General features: G+C 42.0%; 1 protein-coding gene across 1 annotated transcript in view; it reads right to left on the reverse strand.

The window, feature by feature from the left end:
• GK (glycerol kinase) overlaps positions 1-18,139 on the reverse strand; it is a 50,767-nt gene extending 32,628 nt beyond the window's left edge. Inside the window, exons 1-2 of the mRNA XM_018043696.1 lie at positions 17,878-18,139; positions 5,836-5,913 (exon numbers count right to left, since the gene is read on the reverse strand). Of these exons, the coding sequence (XP_017899185.1) occupies positions 5,836-5,913; positions 17,878-17,955 (156 nt within the window). The 5' untranslated portion in view covers positions 17,956-18,139. The remainder of the gene's footprint in view (positions 1-5,835; positions 5,914-17,877) is intronic.
• Positions 18,140-21,792: the final 3,653 nt, after the last annotated feature.

The raw sequence follows: 21,792 nt of genomic DNA on the forward strand, positions 1-21,792 counted from the left end.
GCCTATTGAAGAATAATAAAAATGTAAGGGAAATTGGCCCTTCTTTAAGTCCTTTCTTTGGAATATTGGATATGCTTTGCTTATCTGATTTTCTTCAGTTTATGCAGCCACACCCTCATAAGTGAACATCTCTAGAGTAATAAATTATATCTGTCTTGCTTGTTTGTGGACTAACCAAAATACTTTCTTTTGTTTGAAGGTGGGTGGAGCAGGACCCTAAGGAAATTCTGCAGTCTGTCTATGAGTGTATAGAGAAAACGTGTGAGAAACTCGGGCAGCTCAATATTGATATTTCCAACATAAAAGGTATTTTTAATGTTTTACTCTCTCTGTGATTACCTCAATTAAATTCATTCATTCATTCAGCACATACTCGAGTGCCTGTGCAATGGCAAGCATTTCTTCAAGAACTGAGGATACAACAATAAACAGGAAGATGAGGCCCCTTTTCTCTTTGCTTTTGGTGCATTTGAGACCACCAAGAAGAGCAGAGAAATATTAGCTAATTTCAGATATGGATAAGTTCCATGCAGAAAATAAAACCCAGTGATATGGTAGAGTATACAGAGAAAGGCTTCCTTTAGATTAGAAGGCCAGAGAAGGCCTCTCTGAGGAGGTGACACTTTTTCTGATGTTTCGGAGGCCAGCCATACAAATATCTGGGGGAAGAGTGTTTGAGGAAAAGAAAGTAGCATCTGCAAAGGCCCTGAGTGGGTATAAGCTTGGCCAATTCCTGGATCAGAAAGAAGGCCAGCATGTCAAAAACAACGTAAAAGAAGTGTTGTTTTTTACAACCTGAGAAAGGCTTTCAGTAGGAATTGAAATCTGGAAAGTGGATAGGATCTTGTTGGTCAGTTAGGAGTTTGGATGTTGTTCTAGTGTCACAAGGAGCCATGAGAAGGCTTTAAGTGAGCTGATAGAGGATAACAGGGTCTGACTTGCAATTTAGAAACAACTCCCTGACTGCTGCGTGGAGAGTGGATAGGAAAGGTGTAAGTGTGGACTCAAGGAGACCAGTGTGGAGACCACTCTGGAAGTCCTGAGAGAGAAAGGACGATGACTTGATCACAGTGGTTTAGTGGAAAGTGAGGAGAAAGGGCCAGACCTTGCTGATGAATTGGATGTCAGGGGAGCAGAGAGAGTGCTGGGGTGAGGGGGAGAGATGGGTCACAGTTGAGACTTGATTTTTTTTTCCTGGAGCTCTTGGATGGTTATAGAGATGCTCTTTACTGAGGAGAGAAAGAATAGGAACAGCTTGGAGTGGACAGAGATTATTTGAAATCAAAACACTTCATGTATGAAGTTGCCCTAAAAAATTGAGAGTGTGAGATTATTATAGATGCCTCTGTGCATCTCTAGTAGTTTTAATAGAATATCTGCCTATGTTTGACTTTGCTCCATTCATACAGGGAGAAAAAATAACCCAGACATCTAAAATTGATGTGCTGCTAGTGTAAAGGGTGAAAGCATAATGTGGTTATTGCCATCTCCTTAGAGTTTAAATGTTTCTAGCTCATCATTCAAAGCTATTCTGTTTCTTCCTTGGCTAATTTTCTCTAGGTAGAGGAATAATTAGTTGTTGGTGGTGGTGGTTCCTTAATTCATGTCATCTTGGTTCTTAAATTGACTCTACTCCCAAGTTGAAACATTGATTTTTTTCCCCCAGATTTCCCTTATTTCCCTAAATAAAAGTCATTCAAAAAAAGACTAAGCACAATCAAAACTAGTCATTCAGCAAACTCAGAATGCCTACAATGTGCTAAGTGCCCTTGGGACACAGTGGAGCACAAATAGGGTTGTACAGCTGTCAAATGGAGAAACATGTCAATCCCATTACAAATTCATAGGATACTGTTAACAGTGATATTTCTGTTACTGCAGATTTTTACAAGAAATACCCATGGGCAGTTTGATATAGGTTAACAGTTTTTTTTAATATCCTACCCTCATTTTATTCCTACATCTAAGGGAAGAGCTTCACACTTCTTTTAGAGTTGCATTCACAAGTTTTAGATGAGTTGCATGTGAAACTGATTGTTGGTCAGTTTTCTTGAATTGTCTTCACAGCTTTCACAGTCTAAACAGTGTAAACATATGAGGCATTCAGCAGCACACCCTGTTGTCAAAATATCCATTACCAGTGACGTTAATCATCTAGGTGGCTGAATGCCATGTTCAGGATGTAGACTCCAGTGCCACTGGCCATGATTTTGACTCGTTCTACCTCCCGTACAGGTGAGGTAGGCTGCAGTGTGTTAGCCTTCTGGACCTACTCAGGTGGTTCTTTTTCTCTGTTTTTGTGGTTCCTGAAGATGACACATAACTGCAATCCAAGGACTTGCTCTCCACTTGCACTGTCTGCAAGAGCACTGAACACACAGCTCCCTGCTCTCTGCTCCTGCCGTGTCTGGCCATGTGAAACTTATACCCTAATCAAAGTGACCAGCACTTCTTGCTCAACAACTCTCAGCCATGGCCGAGGAGAAAACATTCCACACGCCCATCCACTATCAGGCCGATTGTGCTAAAAAATTTTTTTCCCAGATAATTCTTGAATGGGCACTGTCAAGGGCCAAGCTTTGGCTAGAGCTCTAGGTCACAGAAGCCTCGTGATGTAAAGGATTTCCATCACCTGAACCTAGTTCGGATGAGGGGGCAGGAAGCCATCACAGGTTGTGGAGCTCTTTAGTGTGGATAACATGCATGCTCAGCCGCCCTGTCTCCTGGTCCAGTCCTCTCTTTCCTGAGCCACACAGATGTTAACCTCAAAATGGCTTGAGTTTTGAGTTCTAGTGTGGCAAATAAATGATTTTTTTTCCCTACTAAAGAGTGACTCATTGATCACTTAGCTGGTAATCACTGAGTTCATCATAGCTGGTTGTATTTCTTTACAAACTCCAGTTTCATTGGTTTTATCGTCCTCATCAGCCGAAGTGTGTTGATTTCAGGTCTCCTACAAACAAGGTCTCTAAAATCAGAGTTCACCTTCCAGTTAACAGCTCACAGGAGCCCAAGACAAGCGAATAGCTGCTGCTTCCTTCTTGGCTTAGAGAGCTGGGCAGCTCTTTTGCCTGTCACTGGACTGAAGGAAATACAAAGTATGCAGACTGACTAGCCATTAGAAAGACTGAAATAATGCCATTTGCAGCAACATGGTGGACATAGAGATTGTCATAGTAAGGAAGTAAGACAGAGAAAGAAAATATTGTATGACATCCCTTATATATGGAGTCTAAAAGGAAATGGTGCAAGTAGATTCCTTCAAAACAGAAAGAGACTCACAGACTTAGAAAATGAACTCATGGTTGCCAAGGGAAGGATAGTGGAAGGGATAGTTAGGGAGTGTGGATGGACATATACACACTGGTGTATTTAAAAGAGATAACCAACAAAGGATGTAACTTATAGCACAGGGAACTCTGCTCAATGTTCTGTGACAGCCTGGAGGAGGGGAGTTTGGGAGAATGCATACAGTATATCTATGCTGAGTCCCTTTGCTGTTCACCTGAAACTCCAGCTCAACATTGTTAACTGGCTATACCCAAAAAAAATGTAAATAAAAAGTATTCAGAGTGACAAAACCAGATAATCTCTCTCATTCATCCTCTGTCAGGAGGTACAAACAGAAACACAAATACACTGTTACAAAGTTGAGAGCATCAAATAATCTCTCTCTTTAGTAATTAACCATTTCAAAGGAGGTAATACTAGGCCACAAACAGCAGATATTCTACCTGTTTTAAAATCATTTTTTCAAATCCAGTAAGAAATAAGTTCCCCTATTCTTTATATCTTGTAGGTCTGATGAAATCTGATAGTATTCACATTTCACTAGTCATTAGTCATTTTTAAACAGACTAAATACAGATATTATTCTTTGGACACACTGACTGATTTCCTTGCTTATATAATTGTTTGTTTATTTATTTATGAAGCACAACAAATTCTGAAGTCAAATAAGTATATTAATCACTTTTGTCATGATTTTTCCTAAAACGTTTTGTTAGAAAGTAGGGAAAAAATTTTTTAATTCCTTCCAAGAACTATGTCATGTAGACAAGTGACTGGTCCAAGTTTTCAGACCAAATCCCAGGGCAATTGTACATAAGGTACAAGAACCACAGAAGGATGAATGGCTCATAATAAATGAGAATGGTGAATATCTGGGAAAAACAAATGGCATACCTTATCTATGGAAAAGTAGAAATGACACAAGTTAAAAGAATCCTACGCTACAATCTGGAAGTAGCAAGGGAATGCCAAATGCCTTTCTTCTCAGCCTTCCTCCAGGTCTGCCCAGCTTTCCCCCAGGCCTGCCCAGCTTTCCCAAGCTATGAATTCTGTCTCTAAATTTTCTCTTTCCAAAAACCCAATCTCCTTCCACATATTTCTAATTTCTATCCCTCCAAGACTAACTATCCTCTCTCTTAAGCTGCAATGGGATCAGGTATATGGACAGTCATTCCAATGCTAGTAACATGTCAATAACTTTTATTATTAAAGAAAGGAATTTCCTGAAACAGAGGAGAACATTTTTAATGGAAAATCTGGTAAGGCACTGCTTTGTTTTCCTCTTTCTTAAATTGAAGTAAACTTTACAATATAATGAACAGATCTAAAGCACATACATTTGTTGAGTTTCAACAAATGCATATACCAATTTAACCCACATCCAGATATAGAATATTTCCATTGCACTAGAAAAGTTCTTTCATGCGTTCAAGTCAATCACACACTCACAGGCAACCATTTTCGGGACTCCTATCATTCTAATCAGTTCAGCATCTTTTTAAATTTTAGATAGTCATATAGGATGTAGTCTCCTATGCCCAGCTTTTTTTCATTTTCCATGATATCAGAGATTCAACCATGTTGTTGCATGTATCAGGCCACTGTTTTAAACCTGCCGAACAGTATTCCATTGTTATTGTTTACTGATGAATAGTATATTCATTGTTTACTGATGGCAAACATTTGAGGGGTTTCCAATTTTATTATGAACAAAGCTACTATAAGCATTCATGTAGATAAGCCTTTCTATAGGCATATGCTTTCACTTCTCTTGGATGAATTCCTAAGAGTGGAATGCAGCAGATATATGATTTATTTGATAAGAAACTGCCACATAGTTTTTCAAAGTGGTTGTATCATAAATATCAATTTTTGAACACTGTACAGTACATGTATATGTACTATATAGAGCATATATATTATTAATACTACAATCACTACATATGAACATTATTTCCCAAAAGGATGATTTAGTAGCAGATGTTAAGATATATGAATTAAAAAAAAAACCCGTTTATTTAAGGAAAAAACCTTCATGTGCAAATCAGGAGAGAAGCAGCTTGACAATAATGAAGACATAAAACTAAATGACTTCAAAGTCAATGTGGAATTTCTGACATCTAATATACCTTTGCTTTATTACTTTACTACTCCTTTTCTGTCCCTGAATTTCTAAGCCATCAGTCACATTTTTGCTGACCTACCAAGTTAGTGCTTCTTTTTTAATATATATATTTACTTATTTATTTATTCTTTTTGCTAAGCCAAGTCTGAGTTATGGCACATGGGCTCAGTTGCTCCTTGGAAAGTTAGATCTTAGTTCCCTGACCAGGGATAGAAACCAAGTTCCCTGCACTACAAGGCAGATTCTTAACCATTGGAGCATCTGGGAAGTCCCAAGTTACTGCTTCTTTTCTTGACTAATACCTATTCCTTGTCTTCTCAGGAGGGTGTTTGGTCAAGCTTACTTTACAGAGACATAGGGCAGGTGGGTTGAGATGGACTAATAAATATGAGGTATCTTTACATATTAAATTAGGAAACATACCCTTCTCTTGGAAACTCTTGTTTTATTTCCACTTGATGATGACTAAGTAGTTCGGCTGTTTTTGAATTGAAAACCTGAAAAATATATTGCAAGAGTAGAGTAAAAAATGCAGGTAGACAGCAAAGATGTTCAAAAGTTATTCGGCAACTGAAGTTCTTATTCACTGATAGAAAAAGCATTTCAGAGGAAATGCCTGACAATGCTCTCTTCAGATAGAATCATGCAAGTTACAAGGTAGCTTCAGAAATAACTTCTTTTTAAATAAATGAAAATCTGTTAAAGATAAAGCTGAAGAGGCAATTCTTCATTCTTTTAAAAAATGGTTCCAGATGTAGGAAATTTAATACATCAACCAGTGAATAGTATGGATTTCTTTTAGAGATTAGGAAAACCAAAAATAAAAGAGCTGGATCAGTGCTGATAGTGATAGTGTCAGGTTCCATTCTGCATCCATCTTGCATGTAGAAACAGGAATCATAGACGCCCAGGCAGGAAAGCAGCCTGTGTAAATTCTTTTGAAGGAAAGTGTAACAATGCATCTCACTCTTACGAGAGCCAAGGAGAGTCATTATCAGGAAGGAGAGAAGAGGACCGACCGTGGCATCAAGCTGAGTGCTCTCTGTGACATGAATTGGTGACTCTTGATTATAAAACATTAAAACTCGTGGAGGAAAGCTACCAAAAAATAAGTGCAGTACTAGCCTCTGCAATTTTAACACCATTAAAATAATGCTTCCTGAAAACCTAACAACTTCTTTTCCAAGTATTATTTTTCACCTGGGTATATCTATATTTAAGTATCACATGACTTAGTCTTTCAGAGTTAAGAGTTCATATTTTAATTAAAATTAACTTCCCCAATCACTTTAATTGCAGCAGTAAAGTCACCTCCAATTAAGAAAATGTTTCCAGGCCTACGTTTCCTGTGGGAGAAAATTCCTCGCTGAAGACAGACTCAGAAAGACAAAGTAGTAAGGAGAAACACATGGTGAGTCTTGTTGCTGTTCGCCTCCCTACTCACCACACACATCATCTTTTGAGGAGGAAGTGATAAACATAATGAAAGCAAGAAGGCAAATTCTCAAGTCCTCTGAGGAGATAAAATATCTCACAAGTCAAAGGTTAACCTGACACATCATAAATAAAAGGCATTTGGCAGAAACCGGTATAATATACCAGTAATTTACAACTTTAGCATTAGTGTAAGTTTCTAGGATGTCCATTCCATTTGTCCCATTTTATTTTCTAAAGTTTCTCTAGGGCCTGGAATAGTGCCCAGCCTAAGGTCGGTAATTAATAAATATTTGTTGAATATCTAAAACACTGTGGTCTATCAGGTACTTATTAGGAGATACATTATTAAATAAAATGGGAAATGGTTATATGGCATAAACTCTTAATAGGAAGCCATAGTTGTATGTTTCCTCATATTACTCCTGTTCTCAAAGTCTGCTGCTGCTGCTGCTGCTGCTGCTGCTGCGTCACTTCAGTTTTGTCTGACTCTGTGTGACCCCACAGACAGCAGCCCGCCAGGCTCCCCCGTCCCTGGGATTCTCCAGGCAAGAACACTGGAGTGGGTTGCCATTTCCTTCTCCAATCCGTGAAAGTGAAAAGTGAAAGTGAAGTCACTCAGTTGCGTCCGACTCGTAGTGACCCCATGGACTGCAGCCTACCAGGCTCCTCCATCCATGGGATTTTCTAGGCAAGAGTACTGGAGTGGGGTGCCATTGCCTTCTCTGTCCCAAAGTCTACAAGTCCCCAAAGGACCCTGGAACAAGAAACAAGAGAGGTGGGATGGGAAGGGGGAGGGAGGCTTAAGAGGGAGGGGATACACATGTACTTATGGCTGATTCGAGTTGTTGTACAGCAGAAATCAACACAATATTGCAAAACAATTATCCTCCAATTAAAAAATTTTTAAAAATAAGGTGTGCCTTTTTGGTGGATGGATTCATAAAAGACTTTGACAGTGGACCTAGGGAGCTATGAATGGAGTAGGCTTCCTCTTCCATCACCCCCTAGTTTTAAGTAGGCTAATGTCAGGACCCTTATGCACACACACAAAAATGGGTTTAAAGGTTGTTGAAATAGGCACAGAAAAGGGAAGTAATTTGGAAAATCCTATGTGGCATATTAGAGCGTGATGTCTGATCACAGAACATGTAGATGTAAGAGGATGAAGTCTGGACCTCTCTACTTCTTTAGAGCTCTGACTCTGAGGGGAAAATGGACATCACCTTTAGGTGTTTAGGATCTGACCCTGTGCATCACTCCCCGGTATATGGGGCACGTTTTAGATTTACTTTTTTAGAATCTGCAACTTGCTTCATGGATCATCATCCAACAAAAATATAATGCAAGTCACAAATGCAAGCCACATATAATTCATAACATAATTTTGTAATTTAAAATTTTCTCACAAAAAAACAGTAAAAAAAAAGCTGGTAAAATTAATCTTATTAACATTTTTAAACCAATATATCTAAAATCATTTCAACAGGTGATCAACACAAAATTGATTAGCTTGTCTACTTTTTTAGTACTAAGTCTTTGAAATCTGGTATAGAATTTATACTTCTGGTCCAACTCAATTCAGACTAACCACATTCAAAGTGATCGATAGCCACCTGAGACCAGTGGCTGCCATATTGGACAGTAAAGTTGTGGAGTAGTGCTTTTCTCATATACCTAGTTCATGTGAGGAACTGTAATGAAGCCTCCTGATTATCCATTTGTCTGCAGGTGAACAAGTATCCAAAGTGAGCTAAGGATGTTTCCATAAGACTCTATGGCTGGTGGGTGAAAGTGAAGTCGCTCAGTTGTGTCTGACTCTTTGTGACCCCGTGGACAGTAGCCTGCACCAGGCTCCTCCATCCATGGGATTTTGTAGGCAAGAGTACTGGAGTGGGTTGCCATTTCCTTCTCCAGGGAATCTTCCCAACCCAGGCATCGAACCCAGGTCTCCTGCATTGTAGACAGACACCTCACCATCTGAGCCACCAGGGAAGTAGGTAACTCCAATGACAACACATTGCTGCTGCTAAATCACTTCAGTGGTGTCTGACTCTGTGCGACCCCATAGACGGCAGCCCACCAGGCTCCCCCGTCCCTGGGATTCTCCAGGCAAGAACACTGGAGTGGGTTGCCATTTCCTTCTCCAATGCATGAAAGTGAAAAGTGAAAGTGAAGTCACTCAGTCGTGTCCAACTCTTTGTGATCCCATGGACTGCAGCCTACCAGGCTCCTCCATCCATGGGATTTTCCCAGCAAGAGTACTGGAGTGGGGTGCCACTGCCTTCTCCGGACAACACATTACCCAGGAGCAAAAATGCTAGTCTGTTCTTTTCAGGTAGATTTCAAAAGCCACTGTCACTGAAAGATGGCAATGGCTATACAATTTGCTTTATAAAATGAGTAGCATGGTCATTCATGTAAAAACTGTTAGATGGCAAGGGAGAAACACCCCTGAGTTACAGATGCTCCTCATCTTTTCACCCTTTTCAAGTTTGAAACTCAATTTAAAGATCAGTCCAAACTGCAGACGCACAATGACACAGAACAGAAACTCTCTTTTAAAAAATTCATGTTAAGAGAATTTATTTAAAGGAATACACAAAAGTTTATGGGATCTGGAAGAGATCTGAGCCAGTGTTCAGCATCCTCCCCACATCTCTGGGACCCTTCAGAAGCCGGGAGGGAGGGAAGGACAGAGTGTTTTAACTCAGTCTCTGGACCACACCCTACCTTAGATTTCATATTTTACTGACTTCAGCTTCCAGATTTAAACTCTTCTAGAAGTGCACTTAACCATGGAGTTCCAAGGCAGAAAGCAAAATGACAATACAAGCTGAGACCCACTGACCTAATGGAATGGTCTCTTACCAAGTGAGCTCCGAGAGATGGGATAGGACTGACAAACAGGGCTAAGCTCTAGGTTTTCTAAATACCAGAGCTTTTCCAGTACAAAATCATACTGGGACTAATTATGATGTTTTCATCCATTAAGTGACAGCAAATATGAAGAGGTTTTCTAACATAGGGCTGCCTATGCTATCAAGAGGAGGAAGGACATCCAACCCAGACTTGGGGGGAGTTGGAGAAGGGCTCTCAGAAGATGTAATTTGCAGACGAAGACTGGGAACAGTGGGAAAGGTAGGCTGAGGCAGGCAAAGCAGCTGAGGATGTGTGTGCGCAGTGATCCATGTAAGATGCCTAGAGGTGTCTTGGCAGCCATGGGTACTGAATGAAGTGCATTGCTGAGATATTCAGTTTAGGAGGTATAAGTATTTAGATGCCTCAAGGGGCTTGGATAGGGAGGAATGACAAAAAAGGAGGAATATTCAAGGATGACAGGTTACAGGTTCCAAGTTAAGAGCAGGCAGTGTTTTGCTATATTCAAATGGATAACCAACAAGGACCTACTTACAGAACAGGGCACTGTGCTCAATGCTATGTGGCAGCCTGGATGAGAGGGTAGTTTGGGCGAGAGTGGATACATGTATATGTGTGGCTGAGTCCCTTTGCTGTTCACCTGAAACTATTACAACATTGTTAATTGGCTATACCTCAATATAAAATAAAAAGTTACAAAAAAAAAAAGAGTAGGCAATGTTACAAAACAAAGGTATGGGAAGGAGCAGTAATTACAGTATGGAAAGGAGTAAAGAGATTGCCAATTTCATTCTAAACAACCTCTGTTTGAGTGAAGACACCAGCAGTCAGTTGCTAATGTTTGAGGACACAGCTAAGAGAAAGAGATCCATTAAGGGCAGAAACTTGGAACTAGTGGATAAATAAGTCCTGGAGAGCTGATGCACAGTAGAGTAATTAGAGTCAATGGTAATGTACCAGAAACTTCAAAGTTGCTAAGAGACTCGATCTTAATGGTTTCCACCAAAAAAAAATGAGTGAGAATTATGTGACAAGGCAGAGCTACGGAGATAATGCTACGGTGGTAATCATATGGCAATATACAAATATATCAAACCACACAGTGTTCATCTTAAACTTATACAACCTTCTGTGTCAACCATATGTCTATTAAAAAAGAGAGAGAGTTTTAGAACTGCATGTGAGCCAGAAAGGCAGTTGAGAGCGTCATGCTTGATGTCATATGGAGGCAAAAAGCACAGGCCTGGAAGAGCTAGGGCTGGGGGTCAAGCTCAGCCCTGTCCATATCAGTTTTCTGGTTGTGTTTTTTTGTCTTTTTCTGGCCATGCAGCACAGCATGTGGGGTCTTCCTTGACCAAGAACAGAGACTGAACAGGTGTCCCCTGCAGTGGGAGCATAGAGTCTTAACCACTGGCGGGCATGCTAAGTAGCTTCAGTTGTGTCAGACTCTTTGGGACCCCATGGACTGTAGCCCCTCCAGGCTCCTCTGTCTATGGGGATTCTCCGGGCAAGAATACTAGAGTGGGTTGCCATGCCCTCCTCTAGGGGATCTTCCTGACCCAGGGATAGAACCTGTGTCTCTTACGTCTCCTGCATTGGCAGACAGGTTCTTTACCGCTAGTGCCGCCTGGGAAGACCTTAACTCCTGGACCACCACGGAAGTCCCATGACAGCTGTCTGACTTTAACTTTTCTAAATTGCTAATTTTTCCATTTGCAAAGGACTAAGTAATGTATGAAAAGTATTTCATACAGCGCGAGCCCATAACATGTATCCAAAAGATGTTACCACTACTGCTATCAGTGCTACTATTTTGATTACTGTTCCTATTATTACTACTACCACCAGCACAGCAGATAGGTGATAAGAGTTCAGATTAAAAAAAACAATCACCAGTTCTGTATTCATCTCTAAGCGCAAATCACGTCTCAGTTCCAGAGTTTGCTTTTGGTGGGGGAGGGCAATGAAAACTTGAAGAAACAAGTTCAGGTAGGAAAAGAAAAGTTCAGCATAGTGCTGGCACAGAGTAGAAACCCAAAAGATGTTACCACTACTGCTGTTGCTACTACTGCTGCCACTTACTACTACTATTTCTATTATAAGCAGGAGAGTTAGAAGTCATAAGTCTATATTCACCACTGTGCCTGAATTATGATCAATTTCCAGATTTGGAAGAGAGGGACATTTAAAAACCGAAAACAAGGAAAATTACTTCTATAAGAACTGTTTAAAAAGAACTTTCTGAAACAATGCCCACCTTTTCTGTCTCAGCCAAAGGGGAGTAGTGGAGACACGAAATACAGTCCTTACTAAGTAACTGTCTTTCAGGCTTGCCTCACCCACCCTGTGACTAACTCAAGCATCCCATCATAAGCATGCATTCACCTCCCTCCCCACGAGATTTCCCCACTAGCCTACTCATGCCACACTCTACTGGGTAAGTAAGACATTTTTCAGGAATGCAAACTCCCTCTCTAAAACACCATGATATTATGTAAATCTGTAGCATCTAAAATAAAAATACTAGCTATGAACATGTTACACTGCAAACTTGACCACAAATGGCATCATGGCATCTTCCTAAAGCCAGAGAAGTAAAGAAAACATAGCAAATGGCATATTTTTCTTTATAAAGTGAGGTTATATTCAATAGCATATATTTATACATACCTCTAATATAACTATAGTTGTTAAATCCAACTTTTCCCAAGACCCCACAAGTTTTCCCTTTCTAGTCTTTCAGTCCAAGAGTTCTAGACAACACGTCAAGCCCTGGAGGCCTCTCTCTGCTGGTGTCTATTCAAGGAACAAGCACCTCTGTTGCTGCTGTTGTTTAGTTGCTAAGTTGTGTCCAACACTTTGCGAACCTATGGACTCTATGTAGCCCACCAGGCTCCTCTATACATGGGATTCTCTAGGCAAGAAGCCTCGAGTGGGTTGCCATTTCCTCCTCCAGGGATCTTCCTGACCCAGGGATCGAACCCAGGTCTCTTGTGTCTCCTGCACTGGCAGGCGGATTCTTTACCACTGAGCCACCAGGGAAGTCCAAGGAACACCTATCAGATGCCAAATGTTGTATTAAGCTTTGGAGAAGCGGAAAAAAAGATAGCTCTCTGCTCCTCATGGAAGTCCAAACTGAAGGCGCTAAACATTTATGTTTATGAGACAAGAGGACAAGAGAGGGTGGCAGCCCTCTGATGAGATGTTCTTACCATTTCTGTAATGTGATGGGCAAGAAAACCAACTGAGTGGGGGTTGGAAAACACAGTTACATTTATTATAAGAGGGGTCTCATTCCAGCTGTGGGCCCAATTCATTTGACCAAATTCACTGTTCATTAGTTCCTGTCCCCTAATGGGTGATGAATATTTATGCGTTGAATACATAAACGAAAGAAAGCGGAAACCCATCCCTTAACCTTGAGATCTCTAAGTATGATGAGACAACCGGGGCCAAGGCAATGTTTCCTGCCAAAATAAGCATGGAGCTACAATTCAAGTCATTCTTCACAGATGCTGGCTATTGGAACAAAATGGTTATGCAACCATTATCCACGGTGACTACACCTAAGCCCTGCCCAGGCCCCACTTAATCTGAGTCACAAGATGATCAAAACCAGCAGTACTTATTCAAAGGCAACCTTTTTTAAAAAAAAACAGTGAAACCAGTGTGTAAGTCTGTTTTACTTGGTGAAGATTCATCTGTGACCATAATCAGAACTGGTAAGTGCCCAGCCTCCTATCTTCCCTCCACAGTCAGTCTTCCACATCCACAGTTCCGTTTCTATAGATTTGAGCAACTGCAGATCCAAAGTGCTTTCTAAAAAAAATTCCAGAAAGTTCCAAAAAGCAAAACATGAAGTTACCCTGTGCCTGTCACCTATGTGCATGGCATCTACACTGTATTTACAACTCTTTACACGGTATTTACATTGTGTTAGATGTAAGCATCTAGAGAGGATTTAAAGCATAAGGGAGGATGTGCCTAGATTATATGCAAGTGATATGCTATTTCATTATATAAGGGATATGAGCATCCTACGATTTTAGTATCCATGGGGGACCTGGAACCAATCCCCTGGATACGGAGAAACAACTGTACTCAGAAAACTAGGGAACCTACTGAAGGCAGGAGGATTTAGGACGATAGGCTTCTGACTGGGAGAAACCTGCATTTGAATCCCAGTTCCATCAGTCACTCTGCAACCTTGGGCACATTCCCCAACATGTTCTAATCACCTGTGTAAAGGAGCTCAATAATACTACCTACATCACAGCTGTTATGAGGATTAAATGAGATAATGCTGGGAAAGTCCTCAATAAGTACCTGACACATCACAGGTACAACACAATCCAAGCCTTTGTTTTTTTAATGTATTTTTAATTGGAGGATAATTGCTTTACAATGTTGTGTTGGTTTCTGCCATAGATCAACACCAATCAGCCATCAATATACACACATCCCCTGCCTCTTGAGCTACCCTCCCACCTCCTACCCCATTTTACCCTTCTAGGTGCAGTCTTTTTTAAACAGTCAATCTAATGGGGAAACAACAAAGCTACCAAATTAAAGAAGGAAGTTGACTGTTTCAGCTGAAGCTTTTGTCTTATAAAGAAATGGCCCCTCCTTTAAACCTGTTACACTAATTCTCTTTCCAAGAAGTTCCTACTCTGCAATCTGGGTAAACCCTTGCCAAGCCCAGCTCACTTTCCTATCAGACAAGTTGGAAATTTTCTTTTGGTGCAAAACATATGCCTAGGGTCCCCAGGTTAAGTCTTTGACTACTAGAGGAAGAAATGAACACATTCTAAATTTGCAGCTCTACTACTAAAAGAGAAGCAATTAAGTAATCAGACATACCCAAGTCAGAGAGCTTTAAGATTTTTTGACAAGATAAAAAGGAGAATCCGAATTCAAATTCAGTTGACCTATAAAAATCTTTTCAAGAAATATGTGTAAAGCACTCCCTGTAGAGAAGACAGGTGTTCATTTGTCATGTTGACCAAGATATTTTAAGGAATACAAAGATGAACAAGTCTCCAAAAGGAGGTTCCTGCTTTAAGTCAGCAGATATATAACAACACAAAGTAAAGCTGATAAGAGCTATTAACAGAGACATAAAAAGAATGCTCTAGGAAGGGGGAGAAATTCTGAGTAAGGGTTTGAGCAAAGACTTCCACCAAGAGATGGTAACTGAGCCACTATTTGGAGGTAGAACAGAATTTCAAGGAGCAGATATGGGAAAATGGGGGGAAGGCATTTCCCTTGGATGAGAGAACATGAATAAACACATCTTGTGTCCTTTATGGGAGAAAAAATGTAACCGGCATAGAAAAAGGGACAGGGAAGCTCAGTGAGGTGATTGGTCCTGTGAACACTGAATGAGACATGCAAATACAATGAATAATGGCCAGGAAACTATTTTAATACTTTTCACTTTATAAGCTTCCTTATGACAGTTCTTATTTGTTGTATTCTTTCCTGAGAAGAAGATAAGCAATTATTTCTGAGTCATAATTACGACGTGGAACAATATGACTGGTACAACCCCTGGGGATCACTTTGTGACTGTAGCACTTGTTCAGCAAATCTATTATCTGAATTTTGCAGACAGTGGTTTAGCAACTTCTTTCCTTATAACCAAGGGAGGAAAAAAAATCCCTTTCTAAACCATTGCCAGATTTTTCTCTACTTCACCCAGAATCTCTTTACACAGGTAGTCTTCTGTCTACCTCTGAAGCTTTCTTGAAGAGTTGTTTCTCAAGGAAACTTTACTGATCAACTTTTAAACATTTACACAGGTAGTCTTCTGTCTACCTCTGAAGCTTTCTTGAAGAGTTGTTTCTCAAGGAGCAGGAAACTTTACTGATCAACTTTTAAACATCACTCTGTAAGCAGGATGGGAGCCTTTTGAATGTGCACCTTAGCTTACTCATTGATATCAAGCCACAGTAAACAGCAGCCGACTTCTTAAAGGCTCCTGCTATTCATGTCAATCGCTGAACAACCAGCTGTGATAATATAAAGTTGATTCATTCCTTCCCCACCAATGCGGAAAGACAATCCTCGGGCAACAGAATCTGAGGGGCTAGGAACAACCTGCAGTAGATAAAGAAGACTGCTGGGCTACATGCACGGCAACAGTGTTAGTCGCTAAGTTGTGTCCGACTCTGCAACCCCATGGACTGTAGCACTTACCAGCCTCCTCCGTCCATGGGATTCTCCAGGCAAGAATACACTCCCTTCTCCAGGGGATCTCCCCGACCCAGGGATTGAACCTGGGTCTCCCACATTGTAGGCAGATTCTTTACCATCTGAGCCTCCAGGGAAGCCCCATGTACAGCAACACTGACAAGTCAAAAGGAAGACCAGCACGGTCAGGCTGGCAACTCAAAAGGCAGCCTACAGAGTTAGGAAATATTTTACCCACTTTCAGAGAGGGCAAAGGCTGTATAAACTTGGGAACAACTGCCATGTTTGGTTTGGCCCCTACAGTCTGTTAGCAGCTAGTTGCCAACGTTTAAGGACAGGAAGATTTCACTGAAAACGCTTGACTACCAATTTTTCTTAAAGAATCTGAAGCTTGTGCAACATGAGGCGAGTGTTCCTGCCTGGCAGCTAGAGGCTGTCCCTTTAGCCTGAGTCCAATCTCCAGCCTTCCTCCTCCCTCTACCTGTCTGTCCCCTGCAGGCATTTGTGTGGGCAAATCTTGAATGTGGCTTCAAAACTCAACCCACAGTTAGTCAACACACATGTCTTAATAGTCTTTCTTAATTTGGGAAGATGGTAGTGATGACTGCATACTTTATTAATCAAATCTAGTTAGGTGAACTTTCTTATGATTCAGGGTTACTTTATAAATATTTATATGAAAATAAGACAAAGTAAAACCTGCCCTGTCTGATCAAAAGATAAACAATGTAAGAAACAGGAGAATTAGGTCTTGGCAGCTCAAACCAGTGTAAGTCACTAAATAAGAACCAAGCTAAAACTGGACTGAAAGCTTCTGACTTTAGACAAGAGAGATGAGTATCAAAATGAAGGTACAGATGCAGGTTTTAGTCAAGTGGTCAACTAAATAGAGTTCTGAAAAAAAATATAAAAGGTATATACAATGTATACATACATATACATACTAAAGAAGACATGAAAACATGAATTGAGAGAAAGAAGTGAAGAGGGAGCTAAGCAATCATTAAATATTTATATCAACTTGCCAGGTTAGTCAAATGTCCATTGAAAGAATGAGCTCTTAACCAACAACAGTTTATTTCAATTACTTTTAAATGACCTTACTTAACTCAGTACTAGCAGTACCAGATTACTTTAAGAGCAAGTTTCCTAATGGCCCCAAACAAATCAATCAGCAGAGAGTCATTTAAATAGCACTCCATTATGGCAAAACTCTGCTGTCACACATGGCAAATAAAAAGAGAAACAATTTCCCTGTCACTTTATGTTGTGAAGTGCCGAGAGGACAGTCATCTTTGTAACAGGCAAAGTATCGGAACTGAAATTTACGAAGCTCCGAAACGAAATCAAGATTCCGCTAAAAGCAGTGTAGTGTGACTTTTCCCTAACGTGTTATGCCACTCGCCAGCCCCTGAGCATTCTACCTTCTGCAATGTCTGTGGGAGACGATGACAAGGCATCATCACGCAAATACTATATTTGTTTGCTCCACAGACTCTGTGTTAGGCTCCCACAGCCGTGACACAGCTTCCCCCCATCCAAGGACGTCCTGAGCCGGGCAGGCCAAATGCTTCTGGGGAAGACTGCAGCAGCGGTCAGTGTGGCCACCTGTCCCCGGCGGCAGGCGGGCCGCTCTGCACGGATGCTCGATGAGTCCTAGCTCCCTTCGGGGGAGGAATCCCCCCCTCAGTAGGCGGCCGCGCTCCACCACCGAGGCCAGGGGGCTACTCAGCTCAGCCGCGGGGGTCGCGAGAGGCCGCGTTGCCCCAGGCCCGGGCGGGGCGGCTCCAGCGTGGCAAGTCCCACTACGGAGCTCTTGGCCTCCTCCTCTTGCCCCGTAGCCGGGGCCCCGGGCCGTGGGAAGAACGGGATGGGGACGCGACACCCAGCCCTGGCGTTCCAAGGCTCTCGCCCCGGTTCAGCACCTTCTCAAGTGGCACCCACCCCGGGCTCACCAGAAAGCGCGTCGAGCTGGTGCCCTGGTCCACTGCTCCCACCAAGGGCCCCAAAACTGCTTTCTTCGAGGATGCCATGAAACCAGCTTTGGGTCGGCAGGCGGTCTGGACCCGTTTCCCTGGTGACGGCGACGGGCGGAGAAGGGGCGTGCGGCTAGCCTGGAGGGCCTGCAGGCTGGCGGCAGTAGATGGCTCGGACCGCGCTTCGAGCGGCCCCTTTACCGGCGCGGAGCCTTCTCGCCCCGCCCCTCCGGCCCAGGCCCCGCCCGCACCCGCGTTCCCCACGACTTCGGGGGCGGAGCGAAGTGGGGGGGCGCTGTCTGCCAGGCCGGCCAATGACCGAAAGCGGAAAGAGAAGGAACGTTCAGACAGTCTGAGGGAGTGTGACGTCATGGGGCGGGGCCTGGGCGCGGCGGAGGCGGTGTCCCGCGCGGCAGGTCACGTGGGCCCGGCGAGCCGGCCGCCGAGCCAGCTTGCAGCAGGGCCGCAGGGGGAAGCTGGTGCTGCCCATTGCAGGGAGCATCATTGGCCCGCAGAAAGGGCACAGGCCCACCTACGCCCCGGGGCTTCGGCTCGCGGATGGGTTCCAAAATGCGGAACTGCTTGCTCCTCTGGTGGGCTGTGCAGAGCACGGCGTGAGTCACTCTTTGGACTGACCCTGCCGGGCCTTCCCGCGCTTCCGATGCCCCGCCCACTTACCCGTTCCTCGTCCCACTTAAGAATAATCTCCTTCACTGGGGCTGACCCTAGGTAGTGTCACCTTCAGGGGCAGCGCGAATCCTGCGCCTCTGGAGGTTTTTTAGGGATAAGGAACTCAGAAGTTCTTTCGGTTTAGAGTATAAGGAAAGCGCTCACAAATCAACCTCCTCAGGTCATCAGTTGACTATGCAGAAAGTCCCGGGGCCCCTCCCTGTCCTGATGCGCCCTTGCTCCTCGCTTGACCTCCCTCTGGTGTCCTCTCCCTTACCCGCTATTTCCTCTCCCTCCGTTAAATGCTGTGGACAGCAAAAGGAAAGGAAAGGGGCCTGCTCATTTGACCTTGAATTTACTTTGCCGGGTTCTTTGGGATACTGTTTTTCAGGAATTTTCAAACTCTGGACCGAGACCTACTATGAGAAATAGCTAACAAAACAACCCCAGGCATATGTTGGAGTGTGTGTGTGTGTACACGCGCGTGCATTTATATTTATATAGTTACATGTTATATATATTTTATATATCGTTACATATATTCTAAATGTTTCCAAAACAATATTTATCTTTCTATGCATTCTGTATATTTGTTATTCTATTGCATATCATCTTGTTAAAATGCTGGTTGAAAACATCACTAAATTGATTTTGTAAACCAGCATGCTCTATCAATTTCAAAAGCATTGTACTATTCCCACTCTCACATTTTCCACCCCATTTCCTCAGTGTTCCTCTCAGTGTTCTGAAACATCATTTCTGTTTTTTCCCCTTTTGCCTTACTCTCCACCACATCACTTATTAATCTCCTGTGTTTACAGTTTTCTCACTCTTGCTCTGGAAGCAAATTTTCCTATACTCTGTTTAGAAAATCAAATTCTAGTGTTCCAGATGAGGCCTACTTCTGGAGATGCTGGACTTGGTAAGTACTGATAAACTGACTTGCTTTAGGAGTGCAGATGAAACAGTATTTCTGAATTTCCTGGAAGAGGAAAAGACACAGACAGGCATACCGGCAAATGTAAAGGAATTAAGCCAACTTGCCCCAGATGGAAAACCCTGAAAAATGTTAATTGACTGATACAGATAAAGATTTCCTTGACTCTAACAGGCAGTAAAAAGAAAGTCACCAAACCTACCACATTGATCCATTAAAGAAAAATCCCTGAGCACGTGTGAACTTTCACACACTTTTGACTCTCAGATTCTAACAGGACAGCAAATCATTTGTTCAGCAGTATCGTGTGATCAGAATTCAGACGTTTCAGAAAAAGTAGGACTAGATGTACTCGAGAGATTCTGAAACTTATTGATCTTGTGGTTCCCATGATAGTCTGTGTGTTCCACATTGTCATTCCTTTACCAAAACAGAACTTATGTCTTTGAGGAAAAGTGACTTATGCACGTCTTATCCTGGATAGAATCTAAACTTTGAACCCTTCTTATCTTTAACATAGGCATTCAGAACATCTGCCAGTGTTCCAGAAACTCAAGATACTTATCGAACCCTTACTGTAACGTAACTCACGATTCCTTAAAGACAAATATCCCCATTCTTATGTTGGTTCGATTGTAATTCTTGAACCACCTTGTGGCTTTTGCCTGTATAAGCCCTTTACTCTTTCTCTTCCCCAGAAGAGAACCTGAATCTGTGTCTCTGGAAATGAAATTCCTAAGACTCCAACAAAGCTCTTTGTTTTGCAGGCCTTGATATTGATGATTGATACCAAGGGTATCAGTGAGTCTTAATTGGGAGAATCCATCTCAGCCTTACCTCAATGGCACACCTTAAATATTTATTCTGACTCTCAGAAACTTATTTATTCTCATCTTTTTGGAATCATCCCTGTTTGCATACTGTTTCTTATCCCTTTAAACCCCAGCTATAATCTGGAAACTTAAATCTATTATGAAAGTGAAAGTAAAGTCACTCAGTCACATCCGACTCTTTGCGACCCCATGGACTGTAGCCTACCAGGCTCCTCTCTCCATGGGATTCTCCAGGCAAGAATACTGGAGTGGGTTGCCATTTCCTTCTCCAGGGGATTGAATCCGGGTCTCCCGCATGGCAGGCGGACGCTTTAACCTCTGAGCCACCAGGGAATAGATTTATATATAAATATAGATTTATATATATATTTTTAATATAGATTTATACATAAATCTATTATATATAAATCTAAAAATCAACCAATATATATTCTGATTCCATTTTTCATACAATGAGAAAAAGTTGGAAATAACTGGTGATGAAAAATTAATTAAGGGACTTCTCAGGCAGTTCAGCAGTTAAGACTATGCGCCTAATGCAGGGGGTGCAGGTTCAATCCCAGGGGGTGCAGGTTCAATCCCTGGTCAGGGAACTAAGATCCCACATGCCATGCAGCATGCCCCCTCCCCCAAAAAGAAACTAATCAAAAGTCGATTTAAGAAAGAAATGAAAAAAATTTTTGAGCCAACCTGAGGATTATAGCCAAGGAGACCATCTTTTAGAAAGCTCTAAGGACTGTCAGAAGACAGAGCACAGTTATGTTTTTGAGACTAAAGGTGATATGTCAAATGATATATTGACATGTCTACACAATCCAGATCTGCATGTAGAAAGGGTCATCTAGTAGTGGGTCATCCTGACTGTTTACAAAGTTAGGAAGGAATGATATCTCCTAAGGAGGTCTGTGATGCAGATGCACAATACACACTAAAGGGGACAGAGGAAAACAAAACAGGCAGAGAATAATATCATGTTTAAATTTTTCTTTTCTTGCCATAAAATGCCACAAAATGAATTTAATCTCATCATAACATTGGTCCACGTGAGGCCCAGAGTGCATAAGTGACTTGTCTGAGACCTTCAGTGGTAGAACCAAGGCCAGAATTTCCACCTCCTGACACAAGCAGAGTGCCCTTTGATGGCAACCTGAGGAAAATTAGGAAGAGAAATGGATAAAAAGGAAGAAGATAGGATGCTGGTCCACCTTGATCTCGCCAACACCCACTGAGATTTGTAGGCAAAGTGATAGGAGAAACACTGGTTTGGAAAACTAAGGACCTTGGTTTGAAGTTGACCCTGGCATTTAACACTTAATCTTCCTGAACTTGAGTATCTCATTGCCTCCCATGGCTTTCTTTTGCTTATCTGTAAAATGGGGAAAATATCTCTGACATGGGTAGGTTAATGTGAGACTTAAGTAACACAGTATCTGTGAAAACACTCTACAAGTAGCA

The sequence above is a fragment of the Capra hircus genome (assembly GCF_001704415.2).
Source record: "Capra hircus breed San Clemente chromosome X unlocalized genomic scaffold, ASM170441v1, whole genome shotgun sequence".
NCBI classification, from domain to species: domain Eukaryota; kingdom Metazoa; phylum Chordata; class Mammalia; order Artiodactyla; family Bovidae; genus Capra; species Capra hircus.